Source organism: Pongo abelii, chromosome 8, assembly GCF_028885655.2.
Source record: "Pongo abelii isolate AG06213 chromosome 8, NHGRI_mPonAbe1-v2.0_pri, whole genome shotgun sequence".
Lineage (NCBI taxonomy): Eukaryota > Metazoa > Chordata > Mammalia > Primates > Hominidae > Pongo > Pongo abelii.
The window spans coordinates 31,515,377-31,540,056 of NC_071993.2; the positions used below are offsets into that span (position 1 = coordinate 31,515,377).

The 24,680-nt window shown below is 38.6% G+C and overlaps 1 protein-coding gene and 1 long non-coding RNA gene across 33 annotated transcripts in view; one reads left to right on the top strand and one right to left on the bottom strand.

The window, feature by feature from the left end:
• Positions 1-24,680, top strand: part of LOC129048201 (uncharacterized) — a 53,030-nt gene that overhangs the window by 15,707 nt on the left and 12,643 nt on the right. Inside the window, exon 4 of the long non-coding RNA XR_008510368.1 lies at positions 22,566-22,656. This is a non-coding gene — a long non-coding RNA (uncharacterized LOC129048201). The remainder of the gene's footprint in view (positions 1-22,565; positions 22,657-24,680) is intronic.
• Positions 1-24,680, bottom strand: part of ZNF438 (zinc finger protein 438) — a 182,378-nt gene that overhangs the window by 9,518 nt on the left and 148,180 nt on the right. For 3 of the 32 annotated variants that reach the window (NM_001131918.1, XM_024253006.3, XM_054521508.1), the window contains 1 exon segment: positions 22,305-22,372. The exons of 28 other annotated variants lie outside the window; for them this stretch is intronic. In NM_001131918.1, coding sequence (NP_001125390.1) covers positions 22,305-22,341 — 37 coding nt within the window. In that variant the 5' untranslated portion in view covers positions 22,342-22,372. 32 annotated transcript variants of the gene reach the window in all.

The following is a 24,680-nucleotide window of genomic DNA, read 5'->3' on the forward strand; positions in this document are numbered from 1 at the left end:
GCGCCACTGCACTCCAGCCTGGGTGACAGAGCGAGACTCCATCTCAAAAAATAAAAATTAATAAAGTATCACATATATGCCTGCCTTCCCTAGAATTCCTAGAGGACAGGGAGTTGGTCTGTGTCTTCAAGGCCTACAGTGTCCAATACGTGACACAGACTTACTAAATATTTGTTGAATTTTTTAAGCGGGAATAGAGTGATCAATGAGAAAAATAAATAGAGAAAAATAATAAGAAAAATAAATGGAAATTTTGTAAACAGTGGGGAAAAAAGAACACAATTTAAAAATGACCTTTAACATTTCAATATTTTGAAAATTAAAAAAGAAACAAAGGATATTTCTCTGAGACATTTTTAAATGTAATTTTATTTATTGCCAGAATAAGGAGCTAATAATCAACTAACTACCTGAGGAAATAACAAAAGAGAATGGTAAATTATGCTGCTGGGGCATAAACTGAAATAGTCAAAGAAACAGGCTCTACAGAAAACAGACACAGAGAGGAAGAGTGGGGGGATTAGAGCGAAGACAGAGGAACAATAGAAAGGGAAACCGAACCTCAGAGGCAGAGCATGGTAATGTCAACATGAAGAAAGGCAGAAATAACAGACAGCAGAAGATGCAGCTGAAGCAACAACAGTGGTCAAGGTCACCTCGAAGTCTCTAAAGACTTAAGTTGGGAAGGGGCTTCCTATTTTTTATGATCAAGTGTGAGAAAGCAACCATCTGACAGTTAAGGTTTCCAGAAATGAAACCAGATATACTTCATAGAGCCATACCAAAAGGGAGTAAGCTAATTATGATATATTTGAAGTTAATGTGCTTCAACTGATCTTCAAATGTCTCCACATTATAGTGGAAATAAAATCACATAGGAAGAGCAAGGGCATTCAAAGGAAAAGGAGGCCACTGTGGCCTGGGAACAAAAGGACACTCCTGAGCTCTGTCCCAGCTGCGAGAACACCGATCAGTGTGAGCAGTGTGGGCAACCCGAAGTGACAGAGGCCCAGACGACCGGTATGATGTCTGCCAAACTGAGTCTGTGCTCCTCAAGGTCCCTGCAATTTAAAGAAGTGGATGCTGGGGTTGAAAGGCTTATCAGGTGGTTCATGATCAATATCACAAGCTAATCACAAAGAGTTTGTGGGGTGAAAAGATAAGGTCTTGTTGAGTACATTTAACATACTTATGCTTGTCTGGATCTATCAGGAAGTACATACAAGGGTGAGGGTCTCCGTGAAGGTGGTGTTGAATCCAATTTCTCAGAATCATTAAGGACAGGAAACGAAACCAATGTGTTAGTAGAAATGCAAGGCAGGAGAAAGACAGCAAGGCCACAGAAACAGAAGAGAAAAAACCCTGGTAATTACTTGTGTCCACCAACAGGGTGCTAATAAGATTATCATCCAACCATACAATGTAATACCATGCAGTAATAAAAAACAAAGAATGAATCAGGGTGATCTGGAATACTCTCCAAGATGGGAGATGTACAGTATGCTATCACTTGGATTAACAAAAATGAGTAGATACACACACAAATATATCCTTTACATGTGCAGAATATCTCTGAAATGAAACAAAAGAAATCAGGATGATGGTGGCCCTTGTTGGGTGGAGGGACCTGGGGGAACTAAGAAGTCAGGAATGGGATAAGTGCTAATTTCCCACTGAATACCCTCTGTGCCTGGCACACAGGAGGTGCTTAGACATATTTGTTTAATGAATGAAAGGAAAACGAAAAGTTTCCCTAGTTGAATTAGTTTTAAAAAGCAGTATCTTTCGGGATATTTGTGATGAGTGTGTGTCTATGCATAAATGACTGTCTAGATGTACACACAGAGAATGGCTCATGTCTTATTTTCCTTGACTACTTAATGACAAGAATTGCTAACGATCAGGGAAGTAATCTAGTAAGTAATCCGACAGGCAGTGCATAACTATCCACCAAAGTTAAGCACTGAGAAGTATTAGAGCTCATTACCTCCCAAGGACAAGTGGAGTTGTACGAATTATTCCTCCAAACATTTGCTCTTTAAGATAAAATAAGGCAATTTGCAATAAAGGTCAGTTATGCTAGAATAACTCGTGATTTATTTATTTATTTATTTATTTATTTATTTTTAGTAGTCTGAACAACAGGAGTCCTTAGAGAAGCTGAAAATGCCCTTAGAGAAGCTGAAAATGCCATTAAGTTTTTAAAAACTCTAACACACTAAGATAGTATGACTGCAGAAAGTCTTTCTTGGCAATATAGTTATACAACAGTGGTTTATTCCACTACACATTTACAAGGCCTTTCACAGATGGTGTGATCTAAAAATTCTCACCTGCACCCACTAAATTATAGATCTTACAGAACTGTGCCCTAAATAATGAGAAGTAAAAATTTCCACTGACATTCATAATTTCTGGAAATCCTGCACAACTACCCGTAACACAGTTAAAAAGACTCACAGGACTCTCGGGTACTAAACATGGACTTTTATTAACTGAAGACATAAAAGGGTTGCTCAGTAAAATTAATTTTGTACAATTATTCAACAGGAATACTTAATATTAGGATCTTAAATATGGGCTGTTTTTAATATGTTAAGCATACTAAAATAACGATTTTGAAAACTGACATTTACAGTTGGTGAGAAATTGATCTAGCTGGGATTAAAGGGAAACTAGGAAGTGTTAAGCCCTTATTATGGTCTAGAATTGGTGCTAGGTCTTTTAATTAAATCTTCATCCAAACTCTGCGAATAAGTATTACTGTTCCCCTTATATAGATTAAGAAAAATGAGGTTTGAGGAAGTTAAATAATCTGCCAAAGTCCACACAACCCAGAGCTGTCCCACTCCAATTCGAAGCAATGACCTTTTTCTTCATTTTCCTTCAAAGGGGCGGGGGGATTATATGTAAAGTTGTCCGAATTTATCACAAAACGTAATACCATATTTAAATTTTAAATAGAAAAAAATAAAGAAATTTTGAAATAGAAATGGCTTGTCATATTCTAAAATTTCTCTTTTTTTTTTTTTTGAGACAGAATCTTGCTGTCACCCAGGTTGGAATGTAGTGGTGAGATCTTGGCTCACTGCAACCTCTACTTCCCAGGTTCAAGTGATTCTCCTGCCTTAGCCTCACGAGTAGCTGGGATTACAGGCATGTGCCACCATGCCCGGCTAATTTTTCTATTTTTAGTAGAGACGGGGTTTCACCATGTTGGCCAGGCTGGTCTTGAACTCCCGACCTACAATGATCCACCCGCCTTGGCCTCCCAAAGTGTTGGGATTACAGGTGTGAGCCACCACATCTGGCCTAAAATTTCTATTACCATTAAATTATACTAACTTTCTGAAAGCCCACTTATTAGAGATAACTCACAGAAAATTAATAGGCATTTGAAAGCAAAAGCATGTTTTTATATTTGAATTTGCCACTTAGTATCCATAGGACTCTGAGAAATCCAGAAAGGCTGCTGGATATTTGGAGAATGTGCAACGTGTGTCCTCCTCCTCCTCCTCCTCCATTGCCATCAAAGGATTGGATCTGATGGATATCATTTACATGTTAAAGGCAGTGGAGGAAAGAATGAGGGCTCAATAGCACTAGGTGCCAATGTCTTACCCAGCTTTATTAAACTGCTTCACAATGGAGCTACCACAAATAGTATTAAGAGACAAGCACATGAGGCAATTCTCTAGATAGCTACAAACAGCTCACTTCCTGATTTCCATTGGCAAAACCAAAGCCTGCTTTGTTGCTTCTGAATAAAGTTGTTCAACCTCATCTGGTCGCTGGTTTGGGCAAAGTTCCATTATTCCATCTGCTGGGGCCCACAGGCCTACTGCTAAGAGTGCAGAAGGGAGCAGGCAGAGAAAGAGAGGCGTGTCCCCCTGCTCTTGAAACAGGCCCCCTGGATCCAGGCTCACGAGGAAAGTTCTGCCAAGTCTTGGTCACTAAAGAGCCAAAAATTTTAGGTGTTGTTCTGGTTTTAATTTTATTAAACTGAAATACGCTATTTTCAATTTCATTCGTTGTTATCCCTGTTTTCCCTGCCACTTGGCTTTTAAATAATAAATTCCAGTTGGGGTTCAAACTGTTCCCCAAGACTGTCTCTAGTTAAAATAAATATGGTAAAACCCTGGAGAGGTCTGGGATAAAAGCAATGTCTCATAACACAAGGCAGTGCAACTTAATTTTGTTGAAAAACCTATAAACACCTTTAGCCACTGCCTACCCTCTCCCCAAGCCACTGTCCAGGGTCTGCAGCAGCAGTCAGAGTCAACAGGAATTTATTGAGCATTGACTATAGAGCGTGCACTGTAAAACATGCCAGCAATAGGCACAAGTGTTCTTTTGTTTCTAAGGACTCAGGATGCCAAATGCATTTCTAGTCCACATATCTGCAGCATGGAGACCTCCTAGAGTCATCATGTCTCAGACCTATATTTCAGGAAATTTGAGACAATGCAAAGGAAACAAGCACATTCCTAACTGGAGATCTTGTATCCTGAGTCTAGTTTAGTCCATTCTCCTTGACATACTTGTTGTGTTCTGCTCAATTATTGCTCTTAGCTAACTCCCCTCTCCCTCCTTACCACCACCAGTGACATGCAGGCAACTTCCACTCAGCACAGGCCTTTGAGATTTGTCTTGTCAAACAGTGCATCCATCACCTCACTTAGCAGGGAAGAAAATTCTCATTTTCTGAGGAGCTGAGCTTCTTTATCAATACTGTTTCTTTAATATTATCCCAATGATAAGCAGATTTTACGGGTTAGCTACTGTGCAAAATATATAACATGCATTATCTCACTTAATACCCAAAAAACCTGAATTAGGAACCACTGTTGTATCTGTTTGTTTTTGAGACAGGGTCTCACTCTGTCACTCAGGCTGGACTGCAGTGGTGCAATCACAGCTCACTACAGCTTCAAACTCTCCAGGCTCAGGTGATCCTCCCACGTCAGTCTCCCAGCTAGCTGGGACTACAGGTGCACACCAACATGCTGGGCTAATTTTTGTATTTTTTATATATTGTTTTGCCATGTTGTCCAGGCTGGTCTTGAACTCCTGGACTTAAGCGATCCACCTGCCTCAGCCTCCCAAAGTGCTGTGATTACAGGCGTGAGCCACCGTGCCCAGCCAAGTCTGTTTTACAAGGATTTCTAAGCTCATAAGTAACAGTGCTGGAACTCAAATCCTAGCCCATTTTATTCCAAAGGCTCTTTCTACCTCTGCATGCTGACTGTAAGCTACTACGTGTGGTTACGGCCAGCATCTGATCTTCAGTAGAAAGATTGTGTGTTTTGGGGTTTAGACAGATTTGGTTTCAACTCCTGGCTCTTGTCATGTACCTGTGGCTTTGGCACTTCACTCTCTGTGCCTAAATGTTAGGATCTATGAAATGGGCATAATAATATCTGCCTACAAAGGTCCCTGTCAGGATTAAATGAGAAAAATACCCATGATGGTGCTACATGTTAGATGCTCAGCAGATATACTAGTTTTCCACTTTCTCTTGCTAGAGACTATCGGGTTGTTGACATTTATTTCTGGTGGGAAAACAGGGCACAAATCTTGAATGCTCAGCATATGGAAGTAGTTCTGAATCCTTAAAGTAGTGTTTCTATTTTGAAAGGTAAATGAAGGACAGGGAAAAGAAATGGCTATTACTTGTGCTGGCCTCAAAAGATAGTTTCCCAAAATGAAGACCTCAGAAGCAAAAATCTCTCTGCCCTTCTGTCCCTGGCCCTTCATTTTCCCTCGAGATTAGCCATAGAATCTAGAATCCCTCTTCCCCAAGGTGAGTCATAGAAACCAGAACCACTTTTCCCCAAAGCCAACCATAAAACCTGAAATTATTACTCTAACCCTGGCCATAAAGAAATGATCTGACCTACTTGTTTGATTGTAGGTCATCGGACCTCCATTCCAGAGAGGGTCCTGCCTCATATCCAGAAGGAAGGGATGCTGCACAGAGGTCAACAGCAATCCAAAACAGACAAGCCTTGCTGGGTTTCCTCACTCACTCCATTAGCACTAGATCACATCCCTTTTGTTCAATTATATTTCTCCACAGCTATCCATGTTTTGTTGAACCTCAGCACGAAAACGGACAGTTTCCCATCTTTGGGTCTGCATTCTGAAGGCTCTCGTGTCATGTAACACAACTGATTCAATGTATATACCTTTTCTCCAATTAATCTGCTGATCTGTCAGCTCATTATCAGTGAACCTTCAGAGGGGTGAAGAGTAAGTTTTCCTTTGCCTCTATGCTTGTAAATAATGAAACTGTATTTTAAATCTTCTGCCTCTCTCCCGATATTCACGCTGGTAGCTCAATCTTTCCTTACATCTAATCCAATCCGTCTTGCCAGGCTCTTTGATTCCCTGTCCACACCCCACTCCCACTTGCCCTTCTGTAAATTTTTGTATCCCAATTGATAAAGTGCTAATTGGATTAACAATTCAATGCGAATAGGGTTAACATACATGCATTTTAAAGAGCTACTTTATGGAGACATTCCTTCCCACTTTTGTTTATACCTAGTAAGTAATGAGGCCAATTGTTGGTCTTAAACCTAGCAGGGAAGAAAGCAACTACCCTAGCAGTTGTTCAAGAAAGTGGGGTAAGTACAGATCTCAGTGGCCCTGTGATGGGGGATGGGGCCCAGAGTGGGGTTAGGGACACTTGCCTTGTAGACTTTAGTATTTTGCCGAATAAATTATTATAAGTTTTAAGACAGCCTGAGTACAGAAAGAAAAGTTAGGCACTGAAAGAGGAACTATAGCCCCTAAAATGGACTAAATGAGATATATAAATACAGTTGTCCCTTACCATCTGGGGGGATTGGTTCCTCCACAGGGCAGTGACCTCCTTTAGACATGCAAATCCACAGATGTTCAAAACCCTGATGTAAAATGGCACAGTGTTGGCACATAACCTATGCATACCTCCTCTTGTATACCCCAAATCATCTTTAGACTGCTTTTAATACCTAGTGCAATGTAAATACTATGTAAATAGTTGTTTTACCGTATTGTTTAGGGATGATGACAAGGAAAAAAATGTCTATACATATTCAATACAGATGCAATTAGAAATTGTTTTTTCAATCTGTGGTTAGTTGAATCCATGGATGCAGAACCCACAGACGCAGAATCCAGGATGTGGAGGGCTGGCTATATCATGCTGCAAGAGGGAACAAGCATTCTTTGTGAAAGAATTTAAAAGCCAATTACCTAGAATACCAGTGGCAATTAAAAAAAATAACACAATGTGGTTGATAAACAGAAGTAACTAATTATTCTTTCAGGGCCATATAGTTAATTTCCCAAGGGAAAAGTACATTTAAAAAGCTTTACCATTTAAAATATATTTTAATGATTCTCAATTTCAATGAATTTCTTCTTCATTCTAATTATGAAGCTTTTATTAGTTCTTATTTCTGGAAGGAATTGTTTTTGATTTGGAATGCTTCTGATAAAAAATGGTTGAAAGCCATATGAAATACATTTGTTTTTAATACATTTAGAAAGATAAAGTTGTTTATCTTTTGGCAAAAATAATTTGTAGCACGCATAAGATTTTATTCATTATTACAAAACATTCAAGCCAGTATCTTTACTCAAATCTAAGAATGACCGAGGAGCATAAGAAGTTAACTAAGAGCTAATGACCTTCCATGGACACTAAGCCAGGCAAATGGAAACTTCTGAAATGCTTTGTTAACCCCATTCTCTCAATATTCTTTTTGTTGTTATTATCACTAAAATTGTTAATACTCAGTTGAGTCACACAATTGAAATTTGGACCTTGATAAATGAACTCCAACATGGTGAAAAGCAGCAGGTCATTTCATTTGACCTTCTATCACCATCATAAATACCTGTGCACACTGTCCTTCCAGGACATTCTGACATTTGCCGAGTCAGCTGTTTCTCAATAGGGCTGGTGAACATGGAAACATCCACAAAAGAGCTGCACAGATATGGCATGGCAAGAAATCTTCCACCAACAAATTAAAAATGGGCCCTTTTTCTTTATATTTTCTTTTTCTTCTGAGACAGGGGCTCGCTCTATCACCCAGGCTGGAGGGCAATGGTATGATCATAGCTCACCTGCAGCCTCAAACTCCTGGGTTCAAGTGATCCTCCTGCTTCAACCTCCCAAGTAGCTGGAACAACACATGCACACCACTCTGTGTGGCTAGTTTTTAAACATTTTTTTTGTAGAGTTGAAGTCTCACCATGTTGCCCAGGCTGGTCTCAAACTCCTGGGCTCAAGAGGTCCTCCTACCTCAGTTCCCTAAGTGTTGGAATTACAAGCATGAGCCATTGCACCCGGCCTACTTTTATTTTTCAATAGCAGTTGGAACAGTTAAGTATCTTTGATGACTAACAAGATGACAGTTGGTGAAAAAAACCTTTTCCTCAGTGGGATAAACAGAAAGATAAGGTTTCAACATCAGAATGTGAAGTCAGTTGAAACAATTAAACTAGAACACATGCAAAAGGCTGGAAGTTTCTTGCCTTTGGTCAAAACACTATGATTATGAAACTAAAGTGGTAAAGATCACAATGTTTCAAAAAGCAGGGAACCAAAATTACAAAGGTATCACTTTTATACTATAATTTCAAAAGTAAGTTCACTTTATCTAAAAGAGGTATTTTTGAGGAATGTGCAAACTACATTTTAAAAAATGAATTGTTTCACTGCTTTATAGTAGTTTTACAGATGCTTTATCTTCACTGCTAATTTATCTTTAACTCACAGTGATTTATAACATTTTTTTGCTGCACGTTTTTCTATACCTCAGCTTTTATGTCAAATAGTTCATGATTTGTAAGTACAAATGCACAAGGTTGGACAGCCACGGATCTTTAAGAAGTCAAGTATTCCCTTGTTATGCTGATAATTATTCCCTAAATTTCTGCTGGTAAGTCTTGACTGTTCCTTATTTCTTTAATGAAGACACACCTTTCCTTAACATAGAGGGACCATCTACAATACTGACACTTTGAAGAAAATAATAAAAAAGAACATGAAGTCCCAGGCACCGGTGGGTACTGAGATGACTGGTTTGTGCTAGTCACCTTTGAGGAGCTGACTAGGTTAATTGTCTATGAGTTAGCTGGCATCTACAGATCCTGTCGTGTGACTGATGCCATCAGATTCTGACCTGAGCCAGTACCAAGAGTGAAGGCAGCGGAGTTTGAAAGCTGTGGTGATTACTTTGGATTCCTTTGCCTTTGAATTCTGCCATCCTTCTTCTCCACCAATATGTTTATTGTCTTTTAGTGATGACTACGAAACCTGGGTTGAAGGGAATATCTACTCTCATCCACAGATGAAGAGTATGTCAACTTTCCCACCTCCCTGGAGATGGAGTGATGACACAGCCCACTGCTTCTCCTTGCCCCAAGGCTATGTGTGCCCGTGAGTGGTCTCCTTAGGTAGATCCTCCCATTCTAGAGCCGGCCTCCTGGCGGACCATCCACACGCACTCCCCCCATATTGTAGGTTCGCCCCCTTGCTGTCTTCCTACAGAACCTTGCCCAGCTGGCCCCACCTTGTGCTCTCCACTTCCACCGCCTGTTATTTGGTGCTGGAGAAATCCAACCATTGTGAACACTGGACAATGTTCTAAGTTTAAAGTTTCTAGTTCAAAACCGATTCCACAGTCTATTTAACTTGTCCCTAAGAGACTCTTGGTGGCCCAGGTTCCTTCCCCTGCTCTTCTGAGGCACTCTCCCTCTGCCCCACCCCTGCCCTATCCCCAGGGCCATCTCTCTCTTGCCAATGTTTTTTGACATTGACTTCGTGGAAAAAAGAGAGGCTATTATGTGGGAACTCATTCACTGTCCCTTTTATTTGTAAACTCCCTTTTTGTCTTTGATTATGCCACACAAATTTATAAAAACCTTTTCTGTGATGGGGAAAGGAGAAGTACTATAACTCTAAATATGCAATGCTCAAATCCTGATATATTAAAATGTACAAAAAGGTGCATGTGAAAATAAGGAAATGGAGTATTCCCAACCCTGGTCTGGAGGCTACCCTTCCTTCCAGGCCCCTTGTGCCTTGGGGATACTGCACCATTGGTGAGCTCTCCAGCTCTCAGGGAGGCTGGCCTGTGACCATCCTATCTAAAAGGAGCTGCTCAGCCCCATGTGATCACTTGCTATTTTCTTTTTCTGCTTCACTGTCCTTCGAGGTACTTACCTTCACGATGATATTACATTATCTGTCTCCTCGCTAATATGTAAGCTCCAAAAGAGCAGGGGCTTGTTTTGTTACTGCCAGGGTCCCAGTCTCCAGATCAGCAGCTAGCAGTTGTACAACATATTTTTACTGAAGGAACGAACTATTAACTTTCAACCATATTGACATGGTTTCCTTCTGCTATGCTACTGCTGAACACAAAAACAGAAAAACAACAGCAACAAGAAAGAGTCATTAGGCCCCATCTCCTTCCTTTTCTTCCTGAGACAATCTATGGTAGATGTGTATATATACACCGCCTCTACTCATCCATTTCTATTCTTCCCTTGAACCCCTAGAATCCTGAAGTTCTATCTTGAAGAACTAAAATGCCCCTCAGTTAGAAGTCAGACCGAATGCTTAATCTACTATCTCAAGTCCTCCACCAATTCTTGGTATTAACACCTCCAGTCCATAGATGTGAAAACAACACTTCTTGCAAGATCACAAAGCAGGTATTGAGACATGGATTTTAACCCAGGTCTGTCTGGCACCAAAGCTGTTCTCCCTCCATTCCAACACACTGAACTTGGAACTAAGTTGTTTAGCAATTTATCTATTTACATGTCAGTCTCTTCCAGTGACTGGTGAGTGCCACATAATCCATCTTAATGTTGAGAAAAGAAAGATCTTTTTGAACAACCTTTTTCCAATCACAGTGCAACTGTTAGGAGAGAGAGAACATGTCTTTCTTCTAAGAGAAATCTACAGCATGGTCACCGGAGAGGTAGTTAATGAATTCACACATAGCAATGCGCAGTGCCCTACAGCACTGTATCTATGGCCTTCTTTTAACAGAGCTTCTGGTGACCAAATCAGGCTTACACCAGTATCTGACTATTCTGAAGCAACAATAACACAATACATTTAATGACACTTTTAAGCAGTGACAAAGTAATTTTTCAATGAGTAAAAATGAAAAAAATGACATAGGTCTTTTATAATTTTAAAAATAATATACATTTCTTAGATACTTCTTAATCTTACACCACCTTCTTCTAAAACTGATGACACTAAAGAACATTAGGACTGAAAGAAAAGTCTAAAATGCTAAAAGAATTTCTAAATTCCTTATGTGGCAAGTCCTGCTCCTTTAGAAAACTTGATAATATATCAGTGCTATGGTGTAATGATTTGGATCTGAGGAATTTTCTTTTTGCAGGAGGCTGGGGGAGGAGTTCCTCAGAGAAAACAAGACAAACTGCATTACATGTATGATAAGAGAGTAGACGTCTGGCTTTGGTGTTTCTATTTATTATACTGCTGGAATGAATTTGAGCAATATAATAATCCTTCGGCCTTCCTGGCTGTAGTTTCCTCTCTTTAGCAAGAGAGGATTAGATTAGATTAGTGTTTCTCAAAGTAGGGTTTGCAGACCCTCAGGGAGGGTCTCAAATACTCTTTTCATACTCATATCAAGATGTCATTTGCCTTGTGTCAACATTTGCACTTGTTGCACTGATGGGGTAAAACTTCTCTAGCAACTTAGCCAAGTAAGGTAGTGCCCACAAACTGTTCAAGCAGTCATATTCTTCACTGTGGCACTCTCACAGTGGAACAACAAAAAAGCAGTACAAAATTTTAGCTTTACAAAATTTTGATCCTTGAGTACATGGCTTTTTAATATTCTGTGATGAAATCATTCACAGTAAGAGTACATGTCTGCTGCATATGGAAATAGGACTGTTGTCCTGAGCACAAGCACTCAATTCACCCATAAAGCTGACCTGGCTACTTTTCTCATGGAATACCATTTTTACTTAAAAAAATGCCTGACAGACATATGTTGAAATATGTTGAATGAACATATTAAGACTTGGGTATCTGGCAGACATTTTCTCAAAAGTGAATGAATGGAGCTTGGCATTACAAGAAATAACTTCTAACAGTATTTGTTGCCAATGATAAAAGTCATTTTCTTTCAAGTGGCAATTGGAATTTTGGAAAATTTGAATTCACCACCAGCAACTTGAAGTTTCCCAGTAGTTACTTTACAGGTAAAACTGGTGCTTATGGGCCGGGCGTGGTGGCTCACGCCTGTAATCCCAGCACTTTGGGAGGCCGAGGAAGGTAGATCACGAGATCAGGAGATCCGGACCATCCTGGCTAACATGGTGAAACCCCTCCTCTACTAAAAATACAAAAAATTAGCCAAGCGTGGTGACGGGCACCTGTAGTCCCAGCTACTCGGGAGGCTGAGGCAGGAGAATGGCATGAACCTGGGAGGTGGAGCTTGCAGTAAGCCGAGATTGCACCACTGCACTCCAGCCTGAGCGACAGAGCGAGACTCCGTCTCAAAAAAAAGCTTGTGCTTACATTAATAAATGATTTTTAAAATATTGTACAATGAAGTATATGGAAGATCTGCATAACTCACTTAACTAGTGTTTTCTAAATGACCAGTTTAGTTTAACGTTACATGCATGGATAAAAGAATCACTCAAGTATGAGACTCAAAATCTAACAGAACACAAAAGTACATGGACAGGGTTTCAAATTTCACAGTAAAACTAAACTGAAAGAAGTTTCCATCTGACAAATTTTGGCGTAGTATCAAAGAAAAATATCCATGATTATCTGAAAAGCCTACCAAAATATCCCCTTCCTTTCTGACTACTGGAAAGCTGGCTTTTAAAAAAATATGTCAACATGTACAACATCACAACTGACTGAATGCAGGACTAGATATGAGATTCAAACTATCTTCAATGAAGCCAGAATTTAAAGATATTTGCAGAAAACGTAAATCAATGCCAGTCTTTTCATTATTATTATTATTTTTGCTTTAGAAAAATATTTAGGTTGGTGCAAAAGTAATTGTGGTTTTTGTCATTAGTTTTATAGTATAGTCAATTTGGTTAAACTAGGTTATTTTTATTAAGATGTAATGAGCTTATTGTTATTTCAAAATTAATCCATAAATATATTTTTCTTTTTATAATCACTCAATATGGTAAATATTGACAGATACAACCCATACAAGCAAATGCTCTTTAGAGTCCTCAATAATTTTTGAGAGTGTAAAGGGTCCTGAAGCTACAAAGTCTGAGAACAACTGAATTAGATTAAATCTAACTTCCTATGTCTTTTGAGATTCTATAATTGTGTGTGTTGATGAGTGAGTGGGCAGGTTTGTGTGAATGAGAATAGAAAATCAAATCTAGAAATGTTTTACTTTTTGTTGTTAGGTTTTATTCCCTTCACCTTTGTTTCCTTGGGAATATAACATGGCAGATCAATAGGAGAGAGTTTTGATAATAAAGTATTAAAAGGTAATTCATCCTAACACAAATATTAATTAAAATATCACTAGCTGTCAACATTAGAATATGGACCAAATAAAATGCTTGACAAAAATCTTATATAATGTTTCAGAAACTTATCTTACTTAAATTTATATTTATGGAATATGAGATAAGTTATATTCAAATGACAAGATACTCTTGGTAGTATATAATCTTTTCAGAAAACAGAGCAGTGTTTTTAAAGGATTTTTTTTTCTTTTTTGAGAGGGAATTTCGCTTTTGTTGCCCAGGCTGGAGTGCAATGGCACGATCTCAACTCACTGCAACTTCCGTCTCCCTGGTTCAAGCAATTCTCCTGCCTCAGCCTCCCAAGTAGCTGGGATTACAGGTGCCCACCACCCCACCCAGCTAATGTTTTGTATTTTTAGTAGAGATGGGGTTTCACTATGTTGGCTAGGCTGGTTTTGAACCCCTGACCGCAGGTGATCCGCCTGCCTCAGCCTCCCAAAATGCTGGGATTACAGGTGTGAACCACTGCGCCCGGCCTGAAGGATTTTTTTTAAACAAAATGTATTCAAAGTCATTTAAAATTATTTTATCCAAATAAAAGTAATCATAAGTTGCTCTTCCTAATACAAGTTAGATGCTGGAATTCTATAAATGTTTTTAAGATTTTGGTGCCCATTAATTTAAAGACAAGAACAATATGTTTACTCTATTTAAAAGCATTACTAGATTTATGAATTTCTATTCCTATTGCTATTAGATTTTTAAAAACAGAAAATGCCTATCCTTTATTTTTGGCTTGCATAAAATCCTAAATACCCCTGTCAAACTACTTTGCTTTTATCCCTGCTCAAGCCATCACACTAACCATCTGCATAAATAAAGATGCAAGCATCTGCTATATTGCAAATGGTCTCAGGGGCAGATGTTTCCACCCTTGTGTTCCTGTCACTGGGGCTGGATACATTATTTGAACAGATGTACACAATCTGGAAGTGTTGTGTCCCACAGTGAAATGTCTCCAACTGCTTTCTATCAAAGTACATAAATGCTATTTGCACCTGCATTTATGTTAATGATATAAAGGCAGCAGGGGTTCTGACAAAGTGAGATGTGATGCTATGAAATATATTTACATGGTTAATTGGAATTTCTGAGAGACTCTGCTGCCAAGCAGCCACACTGACAATGATACATACCCAAAGTAAATTATCTGATCACCAGCCTGCTTTTTAAGCAATAGAAATACAGCTATTTCAGCCGGCCACAGTGGCTCACGCCTGTAATCCCAGCATTTTGGGAGGCCAAGGCAGGTAGATCACCTGAGGTCAGGAGTTCGAGACCAGCCTGGCTAATACGGTGAAACCCTGTTTCTACTAAAAATACAAAAAATTAGCCAGGTGTGGTGGTGCGTGCCTATGATCCCAGCTACTTGGGAGGCTGAGGCAGGAGAATTGCTTGAACCAGGGAGGCGGAGGTTGCAGTGAGCCGAGATCGCACCATTGCACTCCAGCCTGGGCAACAAGAGCTAAACTCCGTCTCAAATAAAAAAAAAAAAAAAAAAAAAAAAGAAAAGAAAAGAAAAGAAAGAAAAAAGAAAGACATACAGCTATTTCAAACAACAAAAATACTCATAATCTAAATTTACTAATATTTTAAACTCTAATATTTTATTTCAACTTCCATATATGGCTGGTCTACTTTATGGTTTTAGGCCACCCAGGTCATTTCCATTTATTCTAAAAGGATATTTCTACAGGCATGTGTGTGTTTTCCATTTGTTCTTCTGTCAACAGTATAACATACTAACAATGCACAATGGTATTTTGTAGAAGTTATTACATCGGAAAGTTCCAATTTCCAACATTAAGGAGTTAACCAAAACCAGCTTGCAAATGTCAATCTGTACTTGCTCTGCAGTATAAAATGGTACCAAAAGTCCAAGAACAGCATTTACACCACTTGTTAAGATTAAAATGTTTCCATATGAATATCACATATTTGGAAACATAATATTTTGGTAATACATAGGGAATGATATTTTCCCCCAATAGTGAGGTCATAAAGCAACGTTAAGCACTAAATGCAAAGCATCCAATTACAGTGGTACTCCTTGCTACTGTGTGTTCAATGTGAGGGCTGGAGAGTCACAGATCTTGCAATAGTAGTTTTCTTTGTAGCTTTACTGAACTAAGAATTTATGGTCACCTTCAAATAATATGTTACTTTATTAACTTGAAATTTATAATGCACAAAGTCATTTTATCTGAGAAAAATGTCATAAAAAATAGCTTTTATTCTGTAAATTATCCTGAGGCTTCTACTGTGCTTTCTAAGTTTTTACAAGGCGTATTCATATACAGTTGATTCTCATTATTTGCAGATACTGTATTTGTGAATTTGCCTACTTGCTAAAATTTATTTTTAACCCCAAAATCAATACTTGTGGTGCTTTCACGGTCATTCATGGACATGTGTGGAGAAAAAAAAAGTTTGAGCCAGTTGACACGCAAATTCCCAGGTTAGGCAGAACCAGAACAAGGTGATGTCCTGCTTTCTTCTTTCAGCTCTCATACTGTAAACACGCATCCTTTTTACATTTCAAAAACTGCCACCTTTTTTTTTTTTTTTTGCATTTTTTGTGCTTCTTTTTCTTGGTGATTTTACTGTTTACTTACGGTCTCCAGCATAGTGCTGGGTGCTGTCTAGTGCTCCTACACACAAGACAACTGTGATGTGCTCTACGGAGAAAACACTTGTATTCGAGAAGCTTTATTGGGGCATGAGTTATAGTGCTGTGTCTCTGAGTTCAATGTTAAAAAATTAACCCTGTCTATTAAATAAAGTATCTTTTAACAGAAATACACTTATAACAAGGTCATGTATCAGTTGTTGACAAAAATGTTGTGACTAGAGGCTCACAAGAACCTAACCTTGAATATCGCCTAGGAACAAATGGCTCAGTATTTGCTAATTCAGTGTTCCTAATAGCCTTCTAGAATATAAATACTATAAATAATGAGAATCAACCATATCTACTGCATTTGACTGTTACAAGATGAGAATTACTATCTCCATTGGAAAGATGAAGGGACTGAGGTTTACTGATTTGGCCAAGATCACAGAGCCTAAAAAGCACATAACAATGACCAGAGCTCAGCTGTCCAGATCAGTGTTCTTTCATCAGATGGAGAGGAAAGGGGAGATATGGGCAAGGAGGAAAAGAAAAAAATAGAGAGCTTAAGAAAACAGCTTTCATACCATGTTCGAAAGAGTGAAACTATGATTAGGTAACAAGAAAAAACACTTTCAGGTTAAATCCCCATAAAAGGAAACCCCTGCTTGGATAGGCAGCCCAGTGTTATTAATTACAACAGCTGCAAGAGAGGAGCTTAGTTTGGTTTTACTTTCCCCCCTTTGCTTCTTTTGCTCATTGTCTCTTCAAACGCAATAAATACTTGTTAAATGAACATTTGCTTTCATTGGCCTTAGAATTCCATCCACTTTGGTGTTTCATTTAAAAAAAAAGATGACAGTATTTTCACAGCAACAGGTGTGATTGATTTATAAACACTGAGAGTTTAAAGCATTTTATACATAATTTAATATGCATTTGAGAGCCTACTACATGCCGGGATGCTTTAAATCCTGCTAAAGATAGAAAATTCATCAAGAACTTTATAAAAGACCTAACTGATACTAAGTCCAAAATAAGTAAGGTCTTTTCCTCAAACTTTAAGAATGATATGAGTATTAACTAGCTCCTCCCTAAGTATGCCTTACTTGAGTTCCAATATCCTTATTCACGAATACCAAAATGTTAGGTCTGTAAGCTGTAAGTATATACTTTTATGTCTGCAAGACATAGAATATATTTTTAGACAGTATCATAACCATTTTTTATTGAATCAGAAAATCTACGGGTTTTTTTAAAAGATTCAAATATGAATTCACATGATAGACAGTAATGGCTGTGGTTGTGCAGTCAAATCATGTAAAGATTTGGGAAATTAGTAGTAGCTGTACAGCACATGTCCAGCTAACTGCAGTGGGTCCAGAGGGGGCCGCCTGTGTGTCTGCCTCAAACCATTTGCTCTCTCCACCCCGACTTCTTACTTTTATGAAATAGAAATAACACAATTTGAAAGCTACCTTTAAATAATACAAATGTTATGACAGAGTTGAGAAAAGTGGTAGAAGAACTGTATAAGAAAACTTTTCTACCTGCAGAAAACTTGTCTAGGAAATGGCAAACTTAACTGTAAGGCTGACAAGTGACTAAGAATTGAGAGACTCGGCCAGGCACGGTGGCTCAGGCCTGTAATCCCAGCACCTTGGGAGGCCGAGGTGGGCGGATTACGAGGTCAGGAGTTCAAGATCAGTCTGGCCAACATGGTGAAACCCCCTCTCTACTAAAAATACAAAAATTAGCCAGGCATGGTGGCGCGCTCCTGTAGTCCCAGCTATTCAGGAGGCTGAGGCAGAAGAATCACTTGAACCTGGGAGGCGGAGATTGCAGTGAGCCGAGATGGCACCACTGCACTCTAGCCTGGGTGACAGAACGAGACTCTGTCTCAAAAAAAAAAAAAAAAAAAGAATTGAGAGACTCCAGTAAAACAGACTCTCACTTGACTTAAATGAAGATTCCTTCCTGACCAATGAACAATGGGACTTGCATTAACCAACTGTGTAGGAACTTAAAATTCATTCTGACTACCCAAGGTACAAACCTCAGTGGTCAATTGGCATAATCACAGTGAACTACTTCTTAGCACATAAGACACATACATTGTCCTTGTCAGAGAATAATTTGGTGATACTGCTCACCTGTGTGAGTTTTCTTATATGGCAAGTAAATAAACTCACTTGCATTTTTAATCAGTGTGGTGACTTTGTCTTTCTTTCATCAAATCTAAATAGTTGGCCTTATTATGTTGTTTTCATGCCTCTTTTTTGAAAAACACAGTTTAGTTCATCATTTAAAAATAACAGACAAAAAAAGGAGGTTATGGAAAACTAAATCCTATCCCTAAATCCTGAAAGAATGATATAGAAAATTGTAACAAAATAAGTCTCATGAACTTCTCAAAATTCTATAAATTATATTCTCACACAGAAAGGAATAACGGTGACACTAGGTTATAATAGAAAAATCTACAATATAGTATAACTTAGAGTGATAGTACAATGTTAAATCTCTTTATCTGAAATTAGATAACATTTAAATAGAAGAAACCAGAATTTCAAATTTGTTTTCTCCGTTAATAATGCTGCCAGTTCTTCCCAGCTTTAAACCCCCTGGCTTAAATTCCACTTGCTTGACTTGTACATACATGTTAATATCCTGAACAAATGTCATCTCTTCCATTGTGTTTCCTGACCAGCCTCAAAATCTCTGGATCTCTGGCTTAACCAACTGTCCTTTCATTCTGATTTTCAAAGTATGTCATACTCTCTTCTAGTAAAGCATTAGTCATGCTTTATTCTAATTGAGGACAGGCATATATGCTGTTCCAACAGGATTTTAGAGCCTAAAAGCTCAGGCTCTGTATGATTTACCTTTGGATTCTTCATAGCATCTGATAGTTCCTCGTATGAATTACCTTGGTGATCATTAAACCTGCTTCTACCATATGAACTTTGTTTGGGGACAGTATGTTAGTACAGCATATTTTCCTTAATTTAAGGCCCACAACTCTGTTGGTGATGTCTTATCTGAATTTTATACAGAAATGCATATAATATGTGTGTATGTGTTTATAAGTTGGAAATTCAAAGGTATCATAATTTCTAGCTAGCCATCAATGGTTTGTTAAATAAATCAATCTGCATTTAATTAATAAATAGCATGTGCCCAGCAAACTTCTCATGTCACACAAATTATGTACATGTAATTAAACAAATATATATGTAATATATTACATATATATGTGTGTGTGTGTGTGTATATATATATTTAGAGACAAGGTCTTGTTCTGTTGCCCAGGCTGGAGTGCCATGGCATGATCATAGCTCACTACAGCCTCAAACTCCTAGGCTCAAGCAATCCTCCTAGCTCAGCCTTCCAAGCAGCTGGACTACAGGCACGAGCCATCACACCCAGCTAATTTTGAAATTTTTTGGTAGAGATGGAGTCTTGCTATGTTGCCCAGGCTGGTCTCAAACTCCTGGCCTCAAGTTATCCTCCCACCTCAGCCTCCCAAAGTGCTGGGATTACAGGTGGGAGCTGCTGTACCTAGCCATAAATTATATTTGCTCATAAACAGAATCATAATTAATACATCTGATGCTTTTGTTAAAAAATATTAATATTAATCTAAGACATACAGAAAGCATTTGAATGAATGAATGAGTAAATTAATGAATAACTGGGCAATTCTTAGGACTTACACATATTCATCTATATTATTTTTCCTTATTGATGTAATTTTCCATAATTTAAGTTATAATTTCTGCTCACTTTGGTTTAAAATGGCTTTAAGCATTCATATGTGTAATTAAGCATAGTATGTTTGATGAGAGAAAAAGGAGATGATCAAAAATTATTAGAAATATTCTTTATAAATTATAAATTCTTATAGAAATATTCTTTATAAATTAAATATTATTTATAAATATATATTCTCTATGATTTATATAAATATTCTTTATAAATTTTATGATAGATCTGAGTTCAAATCTTGGATCAGTCACTTACTGGTTGGTGGTCTTGGCAAAAAGTATCTAATCTTGAACTTGTAAAATAAGGTTTACGTCTAACTCATTGTGAAGATTAAATAAAGGATGTAAAGTTGAGGTAGAATGATTATCACAATGGAGGCACATGATTGAGGTTTTTTTAAGCTATTATATACCCTCTGTCAAATGCCAGGATTGGGCTTAAGCATCTTTAGTCCCAGAAAAGACTGGTTAGGAGGTTTACTTGAGCTCTGGGTAGGGCCAAGGGGTCTTACTTTCCGGTCAATGGAGGTATCCAAGCTTATGTGATAGCCCAGAGAGGTAGGCATCAGAACAAAACAAACTGTGATGAGAAGCAAAGCAGCCAAGAGGTGTGAGTGCTTTCTCCCTCTGTATCAGCCAGAGCCAAGCAGTTCATTGCTTAGTTACTCACATAGACTCACCTTTTTAGAGCCTGAAAGGAACACCTAGTCATTCTCGATTTTTAAATGAGAAAACTGAGGCTCTGGGGCAAAATAACTTTGCCTGGGGTTCCACAGCTGGTTGGAGGCAGGTATGGAATGGAGTCCAGCTTTCCTGATACTTGTTCCATTATTTTTTCTCCTAAGCCTCTCCTTGCTTGCTTGGATAAAAGGAGGTAATACCAGCTAGGACACTGAATTTCAAACCCTTGATCAGCTACCTAGTGCTGCACAAATCTTCCAGAGGATATATACCAGAGAACACTCAAGGAAAACACATGCTCTTTATTTCTAGTTGGGGTTTGCCCATCTCCTTTCTTGCCCTAGTGTTCCTGGCTGGATTTTGTGTGAGTCTCAAGGACTCTCACTCTCTTTGGATCAACTCCTGGATAAAAATCAAACCAAGGGGTCTGCTTTCTGCTTACTCCTCATGGGTCCCCTTGGAGCATGTTTGGCCTTCCAAGGCCATTAGGCATCCCAAGCAAGAGGCGGCCTCATGGCCATCTCACTGACCAGTCTCAAAGATGAGGAGGTCCCAGATATGAATAACAGCCATTAAGAATGGTAGTTTTATCATCATATAAGTGCCTACTACGCAAACAACAATATGCTAGGTGATTTACATATGCTATTTCCTTTAGTCTCCACATATCCTACAGAGTGGAACTTATTATCTTCATTTTATAGATTTACAGATGTGGAAGCTGAGGTCAAGTGATACACCTAAGGTTTTACAGTTAAGTGGTAGGACTGAGTTTCAAATCCAGATTCCATGCACTCAAGAGTTATTATACTACCTTTCTCACTGATGCAGAGATCAAAGAGTGTTTGCTCTATTTTAGGGTCCTTCATAACAAATTCCCTCCTTTCACTAAAAGCTACATGTTCCACTAAGGCAGCCTAATTTTGCCTCATTAAAGATATGTCTTTTTTCTCACACATGTCAGAACTTCTCTTCCGTGTGGAAGAGACTAGATGGGGCAGGCAAAGACTGGTATTTCTCCCTGGGGTTAGAGTGTACCCTTTATGGTGAGGGTAATTTAATTACTCTTGATTAAGAAAGGACTCTACCTCCACCTGGAGGTCCAGGTTCTTCTGGAAGGTCCAGAAGTGCCTGTTAAAAAATCATTATTTTATTTTTTATACATTGCGTAGAGTAAAATAGTTTTTCTATTTCTTTTTAAATGGATATCCGGGGAAATAGGCAAAGAAATGTATACACAAATTCTATATCCTCTAAGTGTATGTCTACAGATGTGTGTATGAATATATATGCATATATTCTTCTACTCACTAAAATACTTGTGTTATTTTCCTTCAATAAAGCCAATACCTTTTAATTTTATTGATATCTGTTAGTGCCAGTTAACTGCCAGTGAATAAGCAGGGCTCTGTGAGTTTTGGGCGGAATGAGATGGCTGGGGTCTCAAGGCGCTACAGCCTAGAAAAGGAGACAGGTCCTTAAAACTCAGGAATCCATATACACTCAAATTATTTACCAAAAGAAATGAGTTTTCATATATAATTATAATTTTTGTTTTTAATTCTAGGAAATAAGTTACCTTATGATTAGAGGTCAATGACATTCAATGTATCAAATTAAAACTATCTAACAGACACATCACCATTTTCCTCAGCAGTTTATCTTACCTTCATCTTTTGGTGGTACTGATAAAGAATTCTGCATTATGATGTACCGGACTTGAACAGTGTCTTTTCTAAAAATAAGCAAGCACAAATAAAAAAAAAAAAAAAAAAAGAAAGTAATTGAGAGAGCATGTTAATGCATACTAAATATAGAAATTCTAAGCTGTTTTTTAAAGTTTGTTTTATAACTACATGAGTAATTAGAAATGGATTGAGCTATTAAGAAGTGATGTTTTTATTTTCTTCTCATTTTTCTACAAATAGGATTTTATTGAATGTACCAGAATGGGCTTGCAGACAGATGCAACGACACATCAGGGGCCTTACTCACATTTCTGCTCTCATGGGGTCATGTGTAAGTAGGCAAAGTTAGGATTCTCTGAAAATGTACTCTCTGATAATTGCTTCATATACTTTAAGAAGAAACAGCTAAAATGCTTAACAGTATAAAGGTAATATAATTGCAATATAATCATTTGATGAAATATAACTCAGTCATTAAAATGTTAACTGTGAAGATTATGTAGCAACATAAAAAATGTTAATGATGCGATGCACTGGATGAACATGGATGAACATGCTAAATGACGGACACCAGCATTACAAATATACAAAAAATAAAGGCACAGGAAAACACATGGAAGAAAATATGTCAATATATAAATTTACAGTGTGTTTGGTGATGGAATTACAGGTGTTCTCCCCCATTCCCCACATTTTAGCTATTTTCCAAATTGTGTATAATGTAGTGTTCCATATTAATAAAATATCTGAATAAGACAATTCAAATCTTTGAAAAATAGAAGTAAATTTTTTAATAAGTTCTTAAACAAAAAAATGTTCCTAAGCATGACACCAAGTACAGAGCCCATTAAGGTAAAGACTGATGAATTTTTCGATTTAAAATTTTAAATATTTTTAAAGTAAGAAAATTGGACAAAATTAAAAGGCATGATTCCTACTTCTAGTCAAGATGGAGTAACAGAGACCAGATTCATGCTTCTGCCTGAAACAACCAAAACACAGACAGAACATATGAAACAATGTCTTCAAAACACTGAACATCAGTGATAGAAGCAGGAGGCAGAGAAATTCTAGGCAGACAGGGACAGGTCCCCGGTGAAACAGCACCTTCAAGTCAAAGTAGGCTGAAACCTGCTGCCCAAGGTGAGAACTTCTATCCCTGTTTGCCTGTTCTCTCCTGATTGGTTATTTCTGAATAATGTCTTTTTACCAATCGAATGTTGCCTTTTCCAAAACTACCCATGGCTTGCCCTGCACCCCCATTCTGTGCCTATAAAGACCCTGGACTCAGTCAGTAGAGGAGAGAAGCAGCTTGACTGGAGAGAAGCAACTTGACTTCAGAGGGACAGCTGGACTTCAGAGGAAAGATAGCTTAACTTCCGAGAGACGCTCTGACTTCAGGGAAGATTACCTGACTATCCCATTCCCTTTCCAGCTCTTCTCTCCGCTGAGAGACATCCATCGCTAAATAAAATTATCGGCCTCCACCATCCTTCAAGTGTCAGCATGACCTCGTTCTTCTTGGACACCACACAAGGGCTTGGGACCCACTGGATGCAGGTACCCAAAAAAGGCTGTCACACTAGCCCTTTGCCCTTGCTGGCGGAGTGTAGACGCCCCATGTGACAAGACAAGGGGCCCACTGAGCTGATAACACACTGCTGTCCACAAATGGCAAAGCTAAGCTAAGAGGGCATTGTAGCATGCCCTCAGGGATTTTGGGGATCACAGGCACTCCCACCTGGGCACCACCGCAGTGTGTGCATGGAGCTTGCTCCTGCTGGTACCCAAAGCAGCCAGCCTGATCCCGCTGGTTTGCTCACGTGCTCCCTCCTGCAAGGGGTTGAGTATGGCAGGCTGAGTAAACAGGGCCTCCCCATTGCAAATCTGACAAAGGGGTGGAGAAAAATCCTGCATCATCAGGTCAAGAAAAACTGATCCCCGAGAGCCAGGAAACAATTGCAATGAGCCCTATGGAAACAACTGCGATGAGCTCTATGTGAGGAAAGATCCTTGCAGAGATTTCCAGAATACTGGAAAAGAGAGCTACACACAGACACAGCACAACAGAGAGGGTCCTCGCTGGGTTACTTACCTTTGTAATGATCAACACAGGCAAGTGAGGAAACACCCCAAGACCAGGGAAAGGTCCAAGGTACACTACAGTCACAGAAGAACAGGAATATTGTCTGTTCCCATTAGCTAGGGTAAAAAAACTCATAATCCACAAAGGAATGGGTAGAGTATACAGAAGGGTCTTGCCTTAGTAGGGGGGAATACTTAATTCTAGACTGTGCATTTCTCTGGTTTCACATAAATCTTAAAGCAAGACATGAAAGAATCAAACTGTTTCAA